General features: G+C 36.2%; 1 protein-coding gene across 2 annotated transcripts in view; it reads left to right on the forward strand.

Annotated features, from left to right (window-relative positions):
* golm2 (golgi membrane protein 2) overlaps positions 1 to 21,749 on the forward strand; it is a 29,807-nt gene extending 8,058 nt beyond the window's left edge. Inside the window, exons 2-10 of one of the 2 annotated variants that reach the window (XM_005168941.5) lie at positions 8,115 to 8,169; positions 8,356 to 8,458; positions 8,593 to 8,683; positions 10,667 to 10,811; positions 11,541 to 11,624; positions 11,781 to 12,089; positions 12,662 to 12,790; positions 17,792 to 17,959; positions 20,375 to 21,749. In XM_005168941.5, the coding sequence (XP_005168998.1) occupies positions 8,115 to 8,169; positions 8,356 to 8,458; positions 8,593 to 8,683; positions 10,667 to 10,811; positions 11,541 to 11,624; positions 11,781 to 12,089; positions 12,662 to 12,790; positions 17,792 to 17,959; positions 20,375 to 20,451 (1,161 nt within the window). In that variant the 3' untranslated portion in view covers positions 20,452 to 21,749. The remainder of the gene's footprint in view (positions 1 to 8,114; positions 8,170 to 8,355; positions 8,459 to 8,592; positions 8,684 to 10,666; positions 10,812 to 11,540; positions 11,625 to 11,780; positions 12,090 to 12,661; positions 12,791 to 17,791; positions 17,960 to 20,374) is intronic. The other variant, XM_678225.9, reaches the window with a different exon arrangement.
* Positions 21,750 to 22,744: the final 995 nt, after the last annotated feature.

Below are 22,744 nucleotides of genomic sequence, written 5' to 3' on the forward strand. Positions count from 1 at the left end.
GTCTCGGATCAGAAATGGTGTCATGAATGAACAGGGCCTTTCGCTCTTTATGTTGTTTATGGTGAAACAAAGATCAGCCACATTCTTTTTTTAAATTATTAATTATTCTAGTAAATGTTTTATCAGATCATCAGTGGAATAAAGCTTGTAGAAAGACTACTGGAGCTGAATTATAAATGTCAGCAAAATGGAATAAACACATTTTTGAGGTTACAGATATGTTGCTCTCAGTGTTCTCTAATGTGCTAACTCTAAAATGGCATCATTTATGTATAAAGCCTATTCTAAATGTTATACTGGTTATTTGTCACATTAAAATACCACAGTACAATACTTATTCATGTACAGCGCTCAGCATAATTGAGTACAGCCCATTTTAAAAATTAATATTTTTATCCATTTTAAAGTGAATATAGACAATATATTTTGATGCATTTAAACAAAACAGATTTAAACAAATTTTTTTGTATTAAAATAATATTTTAGTCACCAAGCATATTTAGAAATTTAAAGATAATACAATCAAATTCAGCAAAATATTGCATAAAAAAATCACAATTTACAAAAACTAATTTTTCTTTTTTTTTTTTCTTTTCTTGATTTTTTTTTTCTCTTTTTTGTATTTAATATTTTTCTAGAACATATACATTTGTCTGTAGTAGTTTTTGGACCATTATCATAAGTTATTTTGTTAGATATGCTCCAGATTTGATTTCAGTACTGACTAATCTAATGTATGTGCACAAAATAATATTGTATAGCTGACTATAAAAATATGAATTTAAAAGAGAGATTTGTGAGGGGTGTACTTATATATGCTGAGCACTGTATTTGTTTTATGCACACATTTATGCATTTAGCAGATGCTTTTGTACAAAGTGACTTACACCTGCGAACACACACCACAAACAGTAGGCTGCCCGTGGAGCAGTTGTAGGTTCGGTGCCTTGCTCAAGGAAATCCCCTCAGCCGTGGTATTGAGGTGAATAATATACCCCTTCATTCCCACCCCTGACCTACACAAAACACAAGTGTATTTTACTTAACCTTATCCCACCTAAATATAGCAACACCAATGTTTTACACTGCTACATGAACGCAAGTACACTTTATGTAGCAGTCTTTTTTGATGTACAGTAGGTACATTAAATTTAGGGTGTTTTCACACCTGTGAATCGATTCAGTTGTTCCGAAACAGAGATTAAAATTGTTACATTGTTGCTCTTTGCTCTTGGAGCGGTTCGCTTTCACACTGCAAAGTTTCTAATTGGACCAAAAGAGCTAAAACAAGTCACATGTGAGTAAACTCTCCTCACATTTGTCAGAGTGTCAGGGTTTATTTTGCAGCGTCCCGCTCAGCTGTCAGGAGAGGTGGTGGTTTGGTGGTGATTGACAAGGTGCGCAAGCTTGCAACGTGTCTGAGGAGAGATGCGGTGGGGAGGGGTGAGAAGGGTGCGCGACGATGCCTATTTGAGGACTGTGAGGGAGACGCGAGATTACCGGGAGATCATCACTCGTTTGCGGGCATCCGGAGACTCGTGAAACTTCCCGCCCTAATCATAATTCTCTCTTCATATAGCCGTAAGCCTATTACATATCCATAAAACACTGTGATATAACCGCGCTCGGATCGGATCGCTTTCTCACTGCAATCGAACCGCTCCAGGGTTCGTTTCAATCGAGCCAAGACCACCTCACTCAGGCGGTCTCGGAGCGATTACTTTGGCGCGGAACAGATCGCGATTGCCCTGTTCACATATGCCAAACGTACCACGCTAACTGGGCAAACGAGACAGGTTCCGAAACAAAAGTGTAGGTGTGAAAGCACCCTTAAAGTTGCCAAATATGAAGTAGTTTAGGGATGGAATTTTGATTAATTGTATTGCAGCCTGCAGAAATTGAGCTTTTTATCATTTTTTTTTATTTATTATATGATATATAATACCATATAGCAGGTGTCTGGAACCTTTTTAGCAAAGAGCCAATTCTGATTTCTTTTAGGTGTGTGTGTGTGTGTGTGTGTGTGTGTGTGTGTGTGTGTGTGTGTGTGTGTGTGTGTGTGTGTGTGTGTGTGTGTGTGTGTGTGTGTGTGTGTGTGTGTGTGTGTGTGTGTGTGTGTGTGTGTGTGTGTGTGTGTGTGTGTTTGTGTGTGTGTGTTTGTGTGTGTGTGTGCGCGCGTGTGCGTGTGTGTGTGTGTGCGCGTGTGTGACATTACTACCACTATAAATAATACTGTATTAAACAACGCTAAAATAAATAAATAGATATTTTTTTTCCCAGCATCACCACTCATGAATGTATGTTCGCGAGGTTACTAGAGAAATGTAAAACGTTTTCTTTTTATTGGTGTTGCGATTCAAGTTTGTCCACAGTGCTGCACACATGCATTGGTCAAAACGTTTTTAATGTAAACTGAGTTCTTATTTGTTTTGCTGTAAAAAAATATTACAAAAAACAGGGAATTGTAATTGTGTTTTAAATAGGAAACTGATTTCTAGTGACAGTTATAATTTTTTAAACTGTAAAATATTATTGAAGGGAGACAGCTGGAGAGCCACATATTTTTGGTCAAAGAGCCAGAGGTTTCCTGTTACTGTTGTATAGCATTGTACTCCATCCCTGTTTTGAACTTATCGTTTTATTAGTGCTGCTCCATCCTGGTACATAACGGCTACTTCACATTGTCTTTAGTTTTATTAGGGTAATAATCCTTGTGGAGAAAGATCAGTTCTCCAAGGTTTTGGATCTGTGAGTAGGTGGAGCCAAGTGTTGTAAAAGAAGCAAATATAAAACACACACATAATGGTTTGAAGAAGTTTTCACACCTGTGCATTGTTTGATTTGTTTTGAAACTGTTACAGAATGGCTAAAAGGACTAGGATTTGTCAGGTGCAGGTGAACTGTCATGTCATTGGTCAAGAGCGCACCTGTTCATGTTCTAGGATACTGCTGTTTGTTTCAGGATCAACACTCAGAATGGATAAAACTGTAGTTCTATGTGCTTATTGTTGCTTTCTTTGCTACTGTTGTTGTTGTATTGTGATTTAATATTATTTTAAGCAAGAATCAAGGCTTCATCTGAATGTTATGTCTTTTAGACAGTTGTTCTTAGGCTTGTTCTTCTGGCAAAATTTAGTTCAGGCATATCACTTTGGTTTTAGGTTATTCAATGATTCATTCTGTTTTCAAGCATTGTCTGTAATAACTTATTATACATTGTAATAAAGCCTGGTCCATTGGATTGGATTGATTTCTCATCATAAGCAAACTGGTCCAGAGTTTGTTTCCAAGCTGGCTGAGACTACCTCATTCAGGCAATCTTGGCCTGATTGTTTTGGTATGGTTATGATGAGCGTGAATACTGTGTTCACATGTCCAAATGAACAGAGCTTTTGTAGCAAATGAGCCAGGTGTGAAAGCACCCAAAGTGATGCTCTTCCCCTCCCCTCCCCTTCCTCTTCTGCTGACAAGAAGGTGCTGAGCTCAGCTTTTTCTCATACAGGGTGACATTGATGCTTTAATTACTGAAACCTAGCCTCTACGCTCTGTGGCTCCTTTCATTAATTTCTCTTTTAAATCTGGTGATCAGCCTAATAGCGATGGCAGTATGGTGCTGTTTAATGTATGGTTGGGGCAGGGGTCCGTTTAAAGCCTCAAGGCCTGACTGTTGACGTTAGCTTTCAGTTGACAGACGGAAGTCCAGTCGATACCACTGAGATGAATGTAAACAGATTTTTTTCTTTTGCCTCCAGGTATCAAAGACTTCTTTGGTTCTTTTGTATCTGAGAGTTATTGCAAGATGATTCTCCAAGCCTCTATTTTCTCTTTAGGTGTAGAAAGAGTAACGGCTTAATTAATTAGCTTCTTTTTAACTACTGAAGTAGGCACCTGCACATTTTTTTTTTTTTTTTACAAATTGCAATGAGATGAAGCACCTGGATAAAATCTACAGGATAAGCATGTTGGCATTAGTTAGAGAGTAACAGTGTTCCAGAGTATTGCATACACAGTGAACTGCTATTTATTTGCTTTTCTTTTCTGCTGCTAGCAGTAGCTGAAGGCTTATCGGTGCTCTGTAATGGCACAATGCTCAGTCCTTATGTCCGCTGCCCTTGCAGCTTAATTTGCTGTGCTGACTATCATCTTCTGCTTTGAGCCACAGCTCTGCTCTCGAGCTCTGGATGAGTCCACATCCCCCTCAGTGAATTTGTCATCTTGATCACAGTTCCCTCTGAGCTTCCCCCTCTCAATCCCTTCGCAAAATCACAGCCGCCTCTCCTATGGCAGTAAAGCTCTGGAGATTGAATTCCCTTACTGTGTGGCTCAGTGAAAAGGAAATGGACAAAAATACTGTTTGACTGATAAAAGAGCCAGCACTGAAGAATGTGTGTGTGGTGCTGAAAGCAGCTTTACACCTTTTTAATGATTTTTTGCAAAGAGAATGTTTATTTTTTTCAATCAATAAATGCAGGTACGGATCTTAAAATAGTTATGCTAATCTGTTAATTAGTAAAGGTCCAATATAGTACAGTTTTAACCTATAAAATGTAAAAGAATTTTTCTTGGGCACAATACATTGAATTTTATGTTAAATCAGTGAGTTTTTTAAGTATTTTTAACTTAAACTTGTAACATTTTTTTAAAGAATGCAGTTCTGGGAATTGTATTGTCCCACATAGACATTTCGACATTGTTATCAGTATTGATAAATTGCAAATGTTACAAGCAGTCTCAGAAATAAAGATGCATATCTTGCCACTGGAGCAGTATAGATATATTTTTAATTTGAACACCTTTGTACCTGAAAGGTCCACATTAGTACCTTAAGGATAATAAAGTGTATCATTTCAAAAGGTTCTGCCCTAGTGGCAGGTTTTGTATCTTTTATTTCTGACATGCTGGAAACTATAGTTGAAATCAGAATTATTATACTCTTTTTGAAATCTTTATTTATTTATTTATTTTTATTTCGCAAATTATGTTTAACAGAGTAAGGAAATTTTTTACAGTATGTCTGATAATATTTTTTTCTTCTGGAGAAAGACTTATTTGTTTTATTTCGGCTAGAATAAAAGCAGTTTTTAATTTTTTAATAAACATTTTAAGGTCAAAATTATTAGCCCCTTTAAGCTATATTTTTTTCGATAGTCTAAAGAATAAACCATTGTTACACAATAACTTGCCTAATTCCTTTAACCTGCCTAGTTAACCTAATTAACCTAGGTAAGCTTTTAAATGTCATGTTAAGTATAGAATTGTCTTGAAAAATATCTAGTCAAATATTATTTACTGTCATCATGGCAAAGATAAAATAAATCAGTTATTGGAAATTACTTATTAAACTATTATGATTAGAAATGTGTTGAAAAATCTTCTATTAGAATGAATTCTGGAAAATCATATGATGCTAAAGATTAATGGCTGCTAAAAATTTGAGCACAGTAATAAATGAAATTGTTAAAGTGTAATAAAAGAAGAACATTTCACCATAGAATGTTAATTTTTCACAACACTGCTGTTGTGCTGTGTATGCTGTTGTAGGGCAGCACAATATTTCGTTTCAGCATTGATTTCGCAATGTTCCCATCTGCAATAGTCACAATGCAATGTCCAGTCTGAATTATAGTTGACCAGGAGCAACAAAATTGTATTTAATCAATGTATTTATACTGGAATTTTAGGATTCATGCAAAAAAAATAAAATAATAATAATAATAATAATAATAATAATAATTATAATTCTTACTTAAATTTTTTACCTTGTTTTCAGTCCAAATATCTACATTTTAAAGTCTAATCAAGATTATTTCACTTAGCCCACTGGCAGATAATTTCCTTAAAACATGCAAAAAAATAAATAAATAAACTGCTAATTTTCATTTATTTCCTCGGATGGTGAAAACTAAACAATATTTGTGCTTGGTCTATCTTTTTGATATTTGGACTAGAAACAATAGTAAGAAAAGCATTTTTTTGCATTGTGATTATTACATTTCTGTACTTGAACACTGTTAGACTCCCTAAAATGGTCAAATAGAGCTATTCAAACAATCTTGTAAAACTGTATTCAAATCATTAAATTTACAGCAGAAAAATAAAATATTACAATATCACACTTTTTTATGATCATGCAGCTCTAGTTTGTAGTTTAGATTTAGGAATTGTTCACCCAACAATTCGGAACTTGATGTACAGCACTCAAAATGTTTCACGCGTTAGTCAGGCTGTTCTTGTCTGTTTGGCAGAAAAACTAAAACCAAATCATCAGCATACTTAAAGGGCCCCTAGGTTACCCCTTTTTTTTAATTTATAATGAATCATTTGTGTCTTCAGAATGTGTCTGTAAAGTTTCAGCTCAAAACATCCTTCAGATTTTTTATTATACTTTTTATAAGATTCTGTTTTATACATTTTTGCCCTGGTGGCGGTTTTGCTGTTCTGTGCCTTTAAGGCTAGTCCTCCCCGCCCATTGTTTCTATGTGCCTTTCTGCGTGCCTTTATCTCCTCCCTTGGCTGCGTCAGATAACAAACAGACATAAAGTAAGCAGATCTCACGTTGCGTTTGTGAGAAATACTACAGTAAGAACTTTACCCATGATTATTTGATGCATTTGCTGTGTTAAGTTACATTGCCTATGTCGTTACAAAGTTTACGTGCACACACACAGACACATACCCAGCACGGACACAATACGCACAAACATACAGACATCGCGTTTAGCTTTGCACTCTTTTAGCATCCATATGTGACAGGATACAGGCTAATCTTCACTGTTGTATGGGTATCTGTTATGTTAATGTCCAAAATAAACCTCATTTAACATCCACAAAGCGGGATTGAAGCGTCTTCTTTCATAATTGTTCTGACACGCGGCTGTACTGATGAAGTAAAGCTGAAGTAAATCACTGTAATTCATTAAACACCTGCACTGTTTTAAAACATTTTAAACTTGTGAAACTCACTCTTGATCACATTTGATGACGATTGATGATCCTAGTGAACTGACCAGACCTTTTTTTTTCCCGGTTACTTTGCACTCTTCTCTTGTTGATCTGATTATACACGTGACTAACGGGACATGTTACGCAGCTGTCAATCAATTTGGTGGGCGGGGGGACCGCACTCCAACGTCAAGTTGCGGTCTGTTTGAAAACCGTTCCAATTGGTCCACCGTTTTTGTTGTTAAATTGGAAAAAAAGGACTCGGTGTTTATATCACCCCAATATGACCGCCTATACACTATGCCTACATATATTTCTGTCCTAACAGCTTAAAAAAGTAGATTTTTCACCATAGGTGCCCTTTAAAAGTGAATTATCTCTGTTACACTAAATATCTTTATATTAACAAATTTCTAAATATGATGATGATTTGGTTTTAGTTTCCTGCTTAGACCATTAGCTAAAAGGAAAATGTATAAAAAGCTAATTTATTCCATTGGTGGTGACTGTTTTAAACCAAACCCTTAAGTGAAAACCATATTTTGGGGGTCAGTGTATGGGGTTGGGGATTCATGTGTTTTAGAAATATAGTGTAATGGGGTATATGCAAACAGACTTTTAATTTTCAGCCAGCCAGCCTGATGGCTTTCGGTGAACTGCCTTTCAAACTTGCCACGTTTAAGATCTGTTTTCTATAAAAATAAGTGATCTTCGACCCCTGATAGATATTTAATATAAAGTGGGTCTCAGACCGGACAAGAAGCACTGCATTAAATTCCATATTTCACCTCCATTGATTTAAATTATAAGAACCTTTCTTAGCTCCGTATTTTGAATGAGTTTCTGCTTTGCATACTGTTCCTTACGGTGCTAGCGGTTACATGGTCTTTCATCTTGTTCTACACTTGAACAATTAAATGAATGCTTAAGCTTACTTAACTGGTTGTATTTTAATAACATTATGATGTAGTTGCTGCTAAAGGAACCTTATCAAATTTAAAATAGTCACAGAAAGTAGAATAAAATGTAAGGGATAAAAAACTATTTGTCTAAATTGCATTAAAGACAATTCCATTGTAACAATAGTCAAGAATTAGGTGCATGTTACATGCATGGTGTCATTTTTATACCATTGTCAGTTATTGCATGGCTGATTTGTGTGTGTTTTTCAGAATAAGCTGCAGAATGATGTCAGTGCCCAGATGTCAGAGATTCACAGACTGAAAGGTAAGAGTGCTCACTAGAGGGTGCTCTCTCCCAGTAATTCACGCTGTGTTTATGGAAAAAGGATTGTGGAATATGAAGAGATATGAGCAGTCTTCCGAGCCCACTCTAATGTGTTTCTGTGGTATCCTGTTTGTTGTGCTCATGATCTAATGGAGTCTTGTTTGACTCTGTGTTTCACGTTTACAGAGCAGGTAAAAGAGCTGAGACAGGAGGTCATCCGACAGGAAGACCAGCAGAGGGAAGTGCGTAAAAACAGCACCAATCTGGAAAAGAAACTGGAATATGAAAGGTAAGTGCAGGTGCTGTTGGACTTTTCTGAAGCCAGAACAACAGGTGTTGTTTTCAGTGCACTTCCATTCCATTCATGTATTAGGGACTAGTTGATGTATAATATGAATGCATAATATAATATCTGCATTGCAGCTTGCAGTGTGGACGGCAAATAGCCGAGCTGAAGGCAGAATATGAGGAAAGCAAGAAAAGAGTGGAGGAAGAGGCAGCAAAACTTAGACAGGTAGTGTATGGATAACTTAGATGCAGTCAGGGTTAGGGCTGCACAATATATCAGGTTATATCAGCATTGATATTGCAATGTGCAAACCTCCAATAGTCGCATTTAGGGATGCTCATTTTGGTTAATTTTGCAAAACGACAACTGCCATTCGCTACCCAAATATTAACCGTTAGCTGGTCAGATTAATATTAAATAAATATTAAATAATAAAAAAAATTGAAGTGTTTATTTTGTGTTTGACACATTAAATATTGCATTTTAAAATACTGATTTATCATGCGAACTTAACTACAGAGCATAATAACAGGGCATCTTCACGCATCTGTAGTGATTCCAACAGTATAGAAAAAAAATAATAAAATAATAAAATAAATATGCATGCCCTAGATATTTTTCACTTGAATAACAAATTTGGATTACAAAACGAAAACCATGTAATGATCATATGATTTCTTTCTTCCGTCAAATAAAAATATCAGGCTACCTCAAATCGATCGCTCCACAGGAAATATGCCTTTAATTAATGCTTTGCTCTAATTCTTATATTACAAGCCTTTGTCAACATTTTTAGTATAAGTCATTAAAGATTAAAAATTATGTCTTGAGCATCTGGTTTTACCTTGTGTGCTTTCATTTCCTCTCTCACAAGCGGTACATGTGCGTGCTGCTGCGTGTGATGGAAGACAATGACAAGGTTCATATGTTTACTTATTGTAAAGTAAAGGCTACTATAGCATATAACAATTTTGCTGTTTACATATGATATTGCATTAATTTGCATATATGTTTAAAACTATATAACATATAATATAACATTTAATAACTATAAAATAAAAGCCTAAGTTTGGTGCGGAGTTATCATTACGCAAAAATAATACCAAAAAATCGTTGGATTTGTTTGATCCATCGATGTAGGCTATTGTAGAATATTTTCAAATAGAAAAAAGCTTGGTTTTTTGGTTGTACACATCATTACAACTATAGCCTATTTGTTGTGTTTTTGAGCGGTGCTGAAGTAGCTCTCATGGAAAGAAAATCCTGACGCTCTGACTTGTGGCTGTCTTGTTTCCAAAGCAGAGCACATTTGAGAGTTTTCTTTTGCTGCTTCTTTCGCCAATTGTGCAAATAGACGGAGATGTTTATGATATGGATCCAGGACAGAGGTAATCACCATCAGCGCTGATTTGGCATCAACTAGTTTGTGACCAGCAAGGTTCTTCTTTAATTTTGCTTTCTTGCATATTTATGTAGCCAATTTAAAAAATATTTATTAATTTTTTATCTGATACCATTAATAGGTTAAGAACAAACCCTTTCGGTTAACAGTGAATCAGTTATTATGAGCATCCCTTGTCACATTGCTGGATCTTCAATGCTAATTGGGATTAGAATTAATCAAATCACTGTTCAGAACACCTGATTTGTTGAGTGACTGCAGAGATTAACCCTAATCTAACAGTGTAAAAGACTTTTATTTGGATGTGTTTTGTGACTTAAGATTTAAAGCGAATTGAAAACATTCGGGCACAAGAAATTAAAAAGTTTGCCACCCTAGCAAAGATTATAGTTGTGTTTAATTATTTATACAATGAGGACTATACACAGTGTTATTTTACATTTACTTATTGAATCTCTGTACCAAAATAATATTATCCTCAACCAAATACTCTATGACTAATGATTAAAGTCATTTCTATCTATTGTTATCATTTGTGTTTTATTTGTTTCTATTATTTTGTATGTTTTCAGATCATTTTGTGCAGATGCACTTTCCTTTAAAATAATCCCAACCTATGTAAAATGACAAATTCTTTCCAAATAGAGTTACTTAAGTCATCATGTGTCATATTTATATCACATTATATATCTCAGAAAAGATATTCAGTTATTTTCCCATATTGTGCAGCCCTAGTCCAGGTAAGCTCTAGCTTGTTTCTACTCACCAACCTTTGCACAAAAATTTAAAATGTTTTCTTGTTACAGAGTTTATTAGAAAATCGCAATGCAGATTCTGTAGTTCAGCATGTGGACTTGGATCTTGATCAATCCAACAAAAGAAAAGAGAAAGAGGACACTGCAGAGCGCCATACAGTGGCTGCAAGGAGAAATGACGTCCCGGTTCTTAAAGGTAGCACAAGTAAACATTATCACTGCATCCAAATCTGCATATTATCTAAAAAGCTACTTATTTCATTTTATTCATTTAATAATTAAATTCTATTTAGCAGTGGTTTGATGGCTCGAGGGGTTGTGGGATATTAGGGGGAGGTCGCTTAGTGATTTCCAAAAATTTAATTAATTTGATTAAACTGTTAGAATTAGCATATTTTATCCATAACCTACAGAAGATAAAAACATTAGTTAATAGTTACATTCAAAAAACAACATGCACATTTTTTTTCCTGTGAATTGCGACCCCTGGAGTCATTATGTTATATTAAAGACACAGCAATAGGGTCAGATTCATCAGATTGATTTCATGGCACCAGGTAAAACTTTCTAACATATTTACAACACTCACATGATTAAAAATAAATACAGGCCACAACTGAACATGGAGGATGATCTCTGAGTGGCATTCTCTAAGATTAAATGGAAAATAGACTTGGGCTTATTGGTGTGTGTGCACCGTTGTGTGCAGGTTTTGTATATTTATAACCACCTCTGATGATATTTGGGTTCACGAGTCACTGGCGTTGTTATGTTAGGGTCGCAGGCTAAAAAGTTTGGTAACCCTTGCTGCATAGTATGAATGTAATCTAGACATACTACTTTTATTGTTATCTCTTGATCTACTAGCATAATTTGCATAATCCTCTCTCATTTTCTCACCTTTTCTCTCTCACACACATTTTAGATGATCTGGGGAAACCTGGCAGTGATGCTGGAATGCCTGGCATTGAAGACAGTGAAGTAGGCAAGATAGACGATTCACAGTTTGGTGAGTAACTCTCAAAGATTTTACTAAACCACTGAATATTAATTAAATTTTAATGAGTAATAGAGTAATGAAGAGAAATAAATTCCAAAAAGCTTGCTTAAAATTTAGAGTTGAAGTCTGTTACTTAATTCAGAGATGCATTTCATGAATCTCCAGCCATAAAGAAGCCAGCCATCACACCGCAAAAACACATGGAGCCCGCGGAGGCTGCGGCAATGCTGAAGGAAGAGAGAGCAGGCTTTGGAGCAGGAGCTGGTGCCAGACTGGGTGATGATTTGGCACGTGGGCAGCCATTGGACAGACCAGACATGCCCCGTGATGAAAACCTGCGTTTGATGAACCGCGACATCCCTGTGCAGCAGCAGGTTCCACAACCGGTGGTCATCAAACCCATGCTGTTTGATGAGGATAATAAGGCAGGCATAAAGGCGGATGAGTTTGGGGAGCAGCGCAGACAAGTTGGAGGTGAGAGGTCTTGCTTTATTGGTGCTTGTATTTAAAAATTTTCAGTTGCTGGTTGTGTTGGTAATAATGCAAAACCAAAACATACACTCACCAGCCACTTTATTAGGTATACCTGTCCAACTTTTCATTAATGTAAATTTCTAATCAGCCAATCACATGGCAGCAGCTCAGTGCATTTAGGCATGTAGACATGATCAAGACGATCTGCTGCAATTCAAACCGAGCATCAGAATATTAGAATAAAAAATTAATTTAAAAATTCAATGATTTTGTAAACATTTATGAATGACCTTTGATTTCTGCATTTTTAAGGGAGCTTGCTCTTTTTCAGTAATCATGTACTTTTATTAATTTATGTTTTAGGCATTTTTTGTTCTTTGTTGGGGAGAAATGCATCTTGTTTCTCCTTCTTTTATATGTGTTCTGCTGTCTACATGAACCTGCTTGCAAACGTCAGTGAAAAATGTTTAATCTTTGCTGGTTTTTCACAAGGGAGTAATGGAGATTAAAAACATGCCATGAAGTAAGCACCTCTTTAATATCCAGCGCTGTATCTGTGTTTGTTTTATCAGCCGAGGGTTTGAAGGCAGAGGGAGTTGGGATTCCTCCTCCTCCTAACCCGGTTCAAGTCCACGCCAAACCCATTGACCCACACAACGGCAGAGATCCTGTGGCTGCTGATCCCCCACGCCATCGTCAGAGTGAGTATTAAACCAATACTCACACTTGAGTATTTTTTAAGGCAAAGCTTCAAATATCCACTTGTTAAGTCATGACATATTAACACTGTTTGTTGTTAGCCTTTGATATTTCGTAGGGAAGTTGCACCCAGAAAAAGTGAGGTGTGACTTCAGACTTAACAACCGAATATTTGATGTTCCCAGATACGCTGAACCTCAGCATTCAAAAACAGATATTATGCTTTGCGTAGAACACAAAATAAGATCTTAAGCAGAATGGCCAAGCTGCTGTTGAATTACCAACCATAGAAGTGGATTGTAATTCACAAGTTTTTTTGTGTTTCACATAACATGTTTTGGGTGAGCTATTCTTTTAGGCCTCCCTGGTGTTTGCTGCAATAAAATCTATCACCATTCTTACAGTTCACAGTCTTTAAATCAAATCCCGCTGAAGCAGTGAGTGAATATGTGTCTCTGAAACCCAGACTGACTGTGAAATGGACAGTGTAAAGGCTTGTGCATGCTGGGATGATTTTTGCTCATGCTAATCGTCAATCTTTTTTCCCCCGAGACATTTTTCAGCATTCATACCAACTCAGTGTTTCACTGGCGATGAGCCATGTGAATATGCAAAATTTCTCCCTGACAGTAGATGGCGCTTCATGAAATTCAGAAATAGGTACACAAGGTGGCACTGCACAACTTCAGATTGTAACACTCACTTGTTGCACAGAAGTCACCCTCAAACTTTTCCCTCCTTTATTTACCACAAACTTTTTCACTTCTGTTTATCCTCCTCCTTCTCTACAGTACGTGAACACCTAGTCAAAATGTTTAGAGAAAAAGTTAAAGCCATAAAAAAATAGGTGTATTACTAGATGATTTTGTTCTTGAGCGCCACCAAGTCAGGTTTTACTGTTACTAACGTCAACAGCTCATGGCACGTGAATAAAAGCACAAATCTCACTGGTTGATCATTCTTTAACGTTTTAACAAAATAAACAAGCCGTAAATGTTTTATTTTTTAATTGGTTGGTTTGCAACAAAGTCCTTTTAAGGCAAGTCATTTCACTCAGCGGCCATCTTTGAAACGCCTCTTTGGTAGTATGCTTCTGTCTGAATGGGGAAACATCAAATTCTCTAAAACTGTTTGCAAGCTTATGATTACATTACAAATCAGCAATAAAATTAAACTACAACTGTTTTAGAAGTTTAATTTCTAAACGTTTGAATCAAGCAAAATCAGCATTTTTTTTTAGGTTGCCCATGCTAAAGCGAATGCGCACTGGAAAGGAACGAGATCACAACACCGACCTCATTTATGCCAGAGTTACACTTTATCATCCTCTGGAAAATGCCAGATCACACTGGTTTGTCAGATCACACTGGTCTTCTGAAGTTAATCACAACTTAGTCTTGATGGTGAATCTCCTCCAGAAATGACAGCGACTGTTTGTTTACAAGTTTGTGGACATTTGAGTTGTTGCTGTCATGTGATGTGCGTTTGACAGGACAGACTGTACCTCACGTTCGTTTTATACAGATTGTAAAACCAAAAAAAAAAAACGTTTGTTTTCAGGTGTAGGTGGTTCATTTAAAAGTACAGATTTCAAGCTTTATTTTAATATATTTTTTATGTCTGTGAAGCAAAACACTGTCGTAAAAACACACATCAGGTCCAGGGGTCCGTTTTTCGTACGTGGATTACTCCGTTAGCTGGATTTGGATATTGACGATTTGACACGATCCAGGATAATTTCGTTCTTCAAAGCTGATCCGAGAGTTGTTGTCATAGCAACAGTTCTGCTAGGTCAAACCTGATCGGGAGCAGGTTCAATTTATATAAACAGAATTAGATCGGCTCAGTTCAAGCAAAGATATACAGAAAGTATGTTCCGAATTCTGATATTTTCTTACAGTAGTAGTTATATACACTTGGGAAAAGAGTAAATATTTTTTAAACTATATATATATATATATATATATATATATATATATATATATATATATATATATATATATATATATATATATATATATATATATATATATATATATATATATATGTAGGGTCCAGCCAGTTGGTCCAATGACGGTATCCAATGGTGGATGAAGGTTCACTGCATGTTCGGTCTTTCCAGTGCACAATGTTGATTTATATTAAACTTAACTCATATCTGACTCCAATTTTAGTATGAGGTGGTTTAGAATATTAATATGTTTATCCTCGTTTTATCTGACTCCAATTATAAAACATTGAGAAGGTTATTTTGTTTCCGTTCACATTAATTTAGATTATGATTGAATATTCTCTTCGGTTCATCATTTTATGTTATTCTCGTTCATTGGGATCTCTATAACATCCTGAATCTTGTACCGGCCGAGTATACAATTTCTTAAGCACAAGCATGTCAGTCTTGGTCACTAAACAGGGGCGATTGACCGCTATCCTAAAAAGGCAGAACCCTACTTACTCAGATTAGGATATTTTTTATGCGGTCCCCATAGGTCTGCTACCTCCTAAATCAGACAGAGCTATTTAGTCATATAACGATCATTACTATAGAATTAAGCAGACCAGTCGTACTCAAACTAGTAGTAACTTTGAATAATCACTATACTATCTAAATAGTATTAAAAGTTTATCGGGTGAAGGACTATCCCCTTAGATATCCTTTTACAGCCTAAGTATACATGAATAAATGCCAATTTGTTAGTCGGAGCTCTAGAGACATCGTGTAACGTGCCGCAATGCTCCGTCTACCGTGTTCTAGTCCGCTACTAACCTGAACAGGGGCTTGTGGTGCTATGAAATTACCACAATCTACTAAAGATAATAACACGAACTCTGTTTGAATCATTCAAAACATAACAATTTATTAGTCAGGTAAATGTATTATGCCAATTCAATCAGTCAATTCATAAATGATCAATACAAAACATCAAATTATCAAAGATAAATCCAAGATGAAAAAGATGCATTCCTGACTTTGAAATATACATAACATGGGGCAGACCCCATGTTATGGGCTGATCTGGTTAGGCAGAATCGCCCTGAGCTTTTCTTAGTCCTTACCTTAAATAATCCAAGAATTCCCTCAAGGAAGGGGGTGTGAATGTATAACAAAAGGCATTCACACTTGGTGTCACACCCCTCACAGTGGATCAAAAGATGCCTGAAGTTATATATTTATTGTTCTGATTATGTCTATTTCTGAGAGAATGAGACCATTGTACCAATCGCACTGAGACATTTCAAATGATATCAAACATGATAGTTAAAGTCAGTTTGGTTAATTCTAGAACATTCAAACATTGAAATGACCATATGTGTGAGTTGGGGGGATGAAGCAGACTCAGATGCAAATGCAGCAGGAACTGGTTTTTCCCGCATTCCTCCCTGGTGGGTTGTGAAGTCACCAGTCTCTGTTTTCAGCTCATGTTTTGAATTGTCAAAGATATCAGAATATTTGCAATATTTCAATTCTTACATATATATATATATATATATATATATATATATATATATATATATATATATATATATATTATTAATAAAATAAATAAAGTTATACATATTAATAAAACGTATGCAATCTGCACTCTCAAAATGAAAGTACAAAGACTGCCACCTGGTGCTGCACAGAGAAAACTTATTGATATGAACTTTTTAGATTGTTTAGTACAAATTGTGTATAATAAAAATGCACAATATGTGACTTTTTTTTTAAAGCAGTAATACATTTATGCAGTCATGAACATGTTTTGATAGTTAATATGCCAGTGATTTGATGCTTCACAATAGTTCCAGATGCCTTTACCAATATCAAAATGGTTTTGTAAACAACCAGTTAATCTTTACACCGATTAAAAAACGGCTACTGTAATAAAGAAAATCTTTTCTAAATGTAGAACTAAATACATTGATATGCATTGAAATACATGATGAATACACTTGACACATGAAAGTGTAAAGCCTGCAGCTCACAACAAATGTGGAAGGTTATTGCGTGTCATATTTAACAAACCGTTTACTGCTAATTTGATGTAATTTTGTTCACATGGATAATTGAATATTAACCAGATGATGTCATTACACTGCTGTGCCGTCAGCCAATCGTTGCATTGCTGATCATGATTTCGAGGATCGATAGATCTGTCCTTCAATACACGCAGCGATCTCAGATCAGTTTATCCAGACATTCTAATCTGATTTGCGAACTTGTTTGAAGAACCAAATTAGCGAGAGATCAGTTATCAAGATTAAAAGATCCAGGATCTGCCAAATCATCTTAGATCATTTAAGCGAGGTACAAAGAACGGACCCCAGGCTTCTGCCCTGGAGAAATCCAGTCTAATGTGATTAAGAATTGGCTCCTATACTAGCAGGCGTTTTTGACCGTTACACTTTCCCTATTTAAAACTATACGAGTGACATGTCTTGTGTATTCTATAGTCTTTGTTTGCACACTCGCATTGAGGGCTGTTTGTTTTTGTTTAATACATATCTGCGATAAAACATGAGCGAAATCGTCCCATGCTATAAAGCTGTACATTACTGTCATTTTGACATTTTGTCAATATCAGTGCGAAAAATTAAGCAGTAATGTGTGTGGATGTTAACAGAAAGAGATGGTTTATTGGGCTTTATGCTGATTATAGTGCTGCCTGTCTTTGCTCCCTATGCTAAACTCCTCCACACCTCCACATGGTGTATCCCATCCCATCCCATCCAGCCCTCTTTTCTTCTGTGGGAAGTCCTCTACCACCAGCTCCATTCCTCGGTTGTCCTCTGAGATTGTCATTTGGGCCTGAAATATGACATACGTTTTTTTTTTTTTTTAAACCTCATTATTTTTGGCCTCCATTCAGCCTCATTGTCCACTCTTTGGTCTTGATTTTCCTGAAAATCGCCCCGATACCATTCCATGCTTTCTTTTTCACCTCTTTCGAATTTTGCTGGTTCCTTTCTTTCTATTTTCTGCCTTTCTTTCCTGACGGGGCCCTTCTCTGCCTCTGCAGGCCGTTTCTTTGATGAAAACGAGTCCCCTGTAGATCCGCAACACGGCAATAAGCTGGCGGACTATAACGGGGATGATGGCAACGTGGGTGAGTATGAGGCGGACAAGCAGGCCGAGCTGGCCTACAATGAGGAAGAGGATGGTGATGGTGGGGAGGAAGACGTCCAAGGTGAGCAAGGGGGATCGCGACTGCTTTGCTATTTGGTCTCCTCTCCCCCACCCTGTGCTGTCGCTGCTCTGCTGGTTCAGTCATCATGGGCTCACAGCATACTGAAGTACTGCCAGTTCATTTGCTTTAAGGACGGAGTTAACTGAAGGGGAAGCCCTCACCTCAGTGTGCTGAGAGCATGTGTGGATGAGAGAGAGAGAGATCTGAGTGAGAGAGATTTAACCCTTCTGGTCCATGTGGTTATGAGACTGAACCTTCTCTCCCAGCATGCTTCATTCAGCTTATCCAGTCACTGTCTTTACTAATCCTTGTGCTTTGTGTGTGGAGTTATTGTGTTGTCCATGCATGTCAAGTGCTGTTTTTCACTTGCTATTTTGAACTCACTGTTGTTTTGCTGTGTAGACTTGGCCATCTTTTTTTAATTTTTCATCTTGCTAATTTGTCATCAGTATCATGTAATGCTTGTGACACTTGTGAATCATTCGTCTCTTGGGCCATTTTCACAATGTAAGGTCTAGGGATTGGAAACTAAAAGGAAGTGCAAGAATGAATCCTGTGTATTTTCATTTTGCGTGTGTGTGTGTGCGCGTATACTGTGGCTTATATTTTAAGATAATCAGCGTATGAAATATGCAATAACTTAAGACAAAATGCAGTAAACTTGACACTTGAGGTGATTTTGTTTACATGGATGTTCTTGATGTTAATATTGATATAACACAGTATAGTGACGGGGACACTATACTATCAGTAAGCGCCGTCTTTCGGATGAGACATTAAACCGAAGTTCTGACTCTCTGTGGTCATTAAAAACCCTATGGCACTTTTTGGAAAGAGTAGCGGTGCAACCCAGTGTCCTGGCCAAATTCCCTCCATCAGCTCTTACCCATCATGGCCTGCCAATCATCCCCATCCATCCAATTGGCTCTATCACTTGTCTCTCCACTCCACTAATAACTGGTGTGTGGTGAGCGCACTGGTGCCGTTGTCCTGTGGCTGCCGTCGAATCATCCAAGTGGATGCTGCACACTGGCGATGAAGTCGAGAGACCCCTCTCATGATTGTGGAGCATTTTGAGTGTATGGCCATACACAACAATTGCTCTATATAAATACACATTACTTACTTGTGTAACTAGATTCTACAAAATTAAGGAAAATAAATGTTTTTTTGTAATTCTGAATATTTTATAAAGCTTTAAATTGATCACATTTTAGTTTAAGTAGCAATTCTCATTAACTGCTGGAAATTTAAAAAGCTTATTGAGTAAAAAGTCTTACTGTAGTTTAGAGTTTGTTCATAGCAAGAATTGTGTCTAAAATAAAGTGTGAACTTTAAAATGGATTTAAAATGCTTTTGTCGTGTGAATTAATGGCCCTTGTTTCCAAGTTTTAAAAAATCCTGTTGCATTATTTAAAAATGCAAAAGAACCATCTTTCTTCAACATTATTAAGGTATAGCTGGTAATTTACTGCATTTACATTGAACAATGCATAAACAAAAACACTGACTAGGTTTACATGGACATCAGTAATCAAATTATCTGCCTTAATCTGAATAAGACAATAATAAGATTAAAGTGTTTACATGAGTTGCTTTTAGAATGTTCCTTTCATCCTGTTTTAAATGTTAAAACACATATCGCTGTGACGCAATGACGTTAATCGAATTATCCACGTTTCTTTCTGAAATTCATGTAATTTCGGGTGTTTCATTTTTAATTTGTCAACTTTAACTGCAGTTTGGCACTTTCACTTTCATTCAGGAACATTAAACATTTAATTTAAACGAGATATTGGGTGCGAGTATGAACTGCTGGAAGAGTTTTGTTTTAATAGAATTTGATGCCGCACGCCGTATGGAAAAAAACTTCTCCATTTTGTGATGCAACCGTCTGTGGTTCTCCACTAACTCTGTAGGTACAGAGAATAGTGTCCAAGAGCCGTGTGTATATAGATTATTTTCTCATAAAATGCGCCGAACCACCTACACGACGGTAATAGTTTGATTGCAGTGTTTACACATCTGTGCTGCACTTCAATAATGCAACTAAAATCGGCAGACTCCACATCTTTTGTTCAGTTCAGTTATGACTTTAGTCGGATTAAGATAATCAAAAATTTCTGTTTACATGGTAGACTCTCAACCAGAGTATTGTCTTAATCGTATTAAAATCAGATTATTGCTGTCCATGTAAACGTACTCGCTGTGTCTTCTGACAGACTAACTTCAGCAGCATTCTGCATGCACACAGGATGATCATTTATAGGATTCACTCATTCACACATTGTGGTTGTCACTCCCATTTTTTTACAGTGTGCATGTGGCCTTAGTAGCTTTCACTATTATTAGTCTCAAAGTTTTTAATCATGTACTCACCCAGTTGTAATGATCCCCTGTTGTCTTATCTTTCAGACGATGAAGACCGTGACGCTCCAGGTGAGAGGAATGTGGACTACGGGAAGCGACATCAAGCTAATGACGTCCTGTAGTTCAGTCTTTCAGAAAAGTGTTTCTGACAATGAAGGACCCAGAAGAGGGAAAAACTTTGGATTTCAGCTGGGATTTTGTATCATGTACGATTAAAGACATTCAAACTATTTCAGTGTCTTCAGAGAGAAGCGAGCTTCGGCTGTGAAGTCAGTCACTGCGGATGAGTGATTATTCAACTTGAATGCAACAGAGTGTTTTTTTATGATCTGCAAATGTTTGCTTGATTTGAGAGTATCATTGTTTTCTTTTGTTTTGTTTTTTGGCCTGATCTGTAGAACGGGTCTAACAGAACTGGGTTTCCGAACAATTAAATTGTACAAATGTTTTTTTATTATTATTATTAATTATTAATTAAATTCATTCTCCATGGACTGGAGGACACTACTGTGAATAGATAATATGGAAGTAATATTTCTCTGTTTCATTCACAAAGTGGAACATCGTGAAACTACTGGTGAAAAGGACCTCTTCAACATCAACGGCAGATTTTTTTCCCTGTTCAGAACTGCTAAAAAGCATAATCTCCCTTTATCTTTTTGAACAACTGTAGCTAAATATAAGTGTAAACTATGGGAAGATGCAATTAAGTTGCTGTTCAACTTTTTAACCTCTGGAGCAAAATGGCACCATTGGCCAGACAGTCTTTTTTTTTTTTTTTTTTTAAATACTCTCTCTTTTTCTGATTCTGAAGGAGCACTCAAGAGTGCACACAGAGTCTTGTAAGGACACTGTTGCATGCAGAAGGCAGCCTTTGTAAATCAGCCTGTAGATCATCAAGAAAATGGAAAAAAAGCAATACTCTGTGCCACAGACTAAACTCATCACAGCTGTCGGCCTGCTTCCTTTCTTTCTGGTAGCTGTAGATGTACAGTGCATATACAGAGGAATCTGTGTGGCAAAGGATGCTGTATAATTGCTAAACTCTCAAATGGAAATACTGATCATAGACCTAACTGTTTGTGTTTGTTTTATAATCGAGCAAAATTTTGGTAGGGTTGGCATACTGAATGTACTCTTCTAGCTTGTGATTGTTTTTGAGATCTGTCACATGAGTGTTTGAGCTCTGACACAGCTGTGCAGTGCAATCCAAGGGTAACGATTAACAAAATTCTCTCCGTTTCAAATAAACTGGTCCTGTTTTGGGGAAAGAAAAGTACAAATCCTATCACTGTGACTGAAGTATAGAAAGTAGTAGCATTAAGAGGGGCACCCGGAGTTGTTAATTAATTCGTCCCAGGCTGCTTTACAAACATAAATGATTACATCACGGTACCAATAAAAGATTTTCTTTTCTGTATGCAGTTTACTGTTCGCTTGCATTCCGTTTTCCCCTTAAATTCATTTGTATGCATGTCTAGATCTGGGGGTTTTAAAGTGGGGCCCCATGGATGATGAGCATTTGTAATTTTGTTTTTAAGAAATTATTTTTATTCCATGTTTTAGCAGTTGGCCTAAACTTAGTTTGTCTTTTAAAGAAATGTTTTGTTTTTACTTTTAAATTCATGCTTTTATTATGTTTGTATTTAATCTTAAGAATATAAATGGCTTAACAGGATTTCTGCAGATATCATAATGTCAAATTTAAGACCGTTAAGTATTGAATTTAAGACCTATAGTAAAAACACGCATACACAAAGAGAAAATGCTAAATCACAATATTAGTGGTCAAATAAATGTGTTCAAATTGAACAGTACTAAAGACAGGTTAGAAGCATTATTACTACAGGAAAAAAAACACACAAACAACTTAAGGCTGATTTATACTGCCACCATAAAGTCAGGCAGATAAACAGAGAAGTAGGAAGTTTTATCATTCAAGATTTTAAACATTCTTTTTTTTATTATTTATTTTAATAAAGATTTTTAGAACCATTGAAGATTTTTATTTATTTTTTATTAAACTTTGATGCATCACTTGCTTTTGTTTATATCTCAGACAGTTCTACCTATTAAAGTTAAATATTAATGACAAGAGAACGGGTTGCTCTACAATTAGAGTTTTTATTATGAAAAAAGCAATAAAAAAGTACGCTTACTAAAAAAAGACTTTTTTTTTTTTTTTTTTTTTTTTTTTGCCCTCCACAGTTCACACATTACTAGCTGGTTGGTTTCCTCTATTGATATGCTAAAAGGCAATAATGGTCCAACTTTCCTGCCCATTATCACCAATTAAGCCTATAAATATTCCTTAATTATAGTTTTGTAACTATTAAATTGTTTTAAACTCAAAACTGTAACGTATACATTAGTGTTAAACCTATAAATGGTGGAAAAACATGTTCTGTAATCGTG

The sequence above is a fragment of the Danio rerio genome, chromosome 7 (genome assembly GCF_049306965.1).
Source record: "Danio rerio strain Tuebingen ecotype United States chromosome 7, GRCz12tu, whole genome shotgun sequence".
Lineage (NCBI taxonomy): Eukaryota > Metazoa > Chordata > Actinopteri > Cypriniformes > Danionidae > Danio > Danio rerio.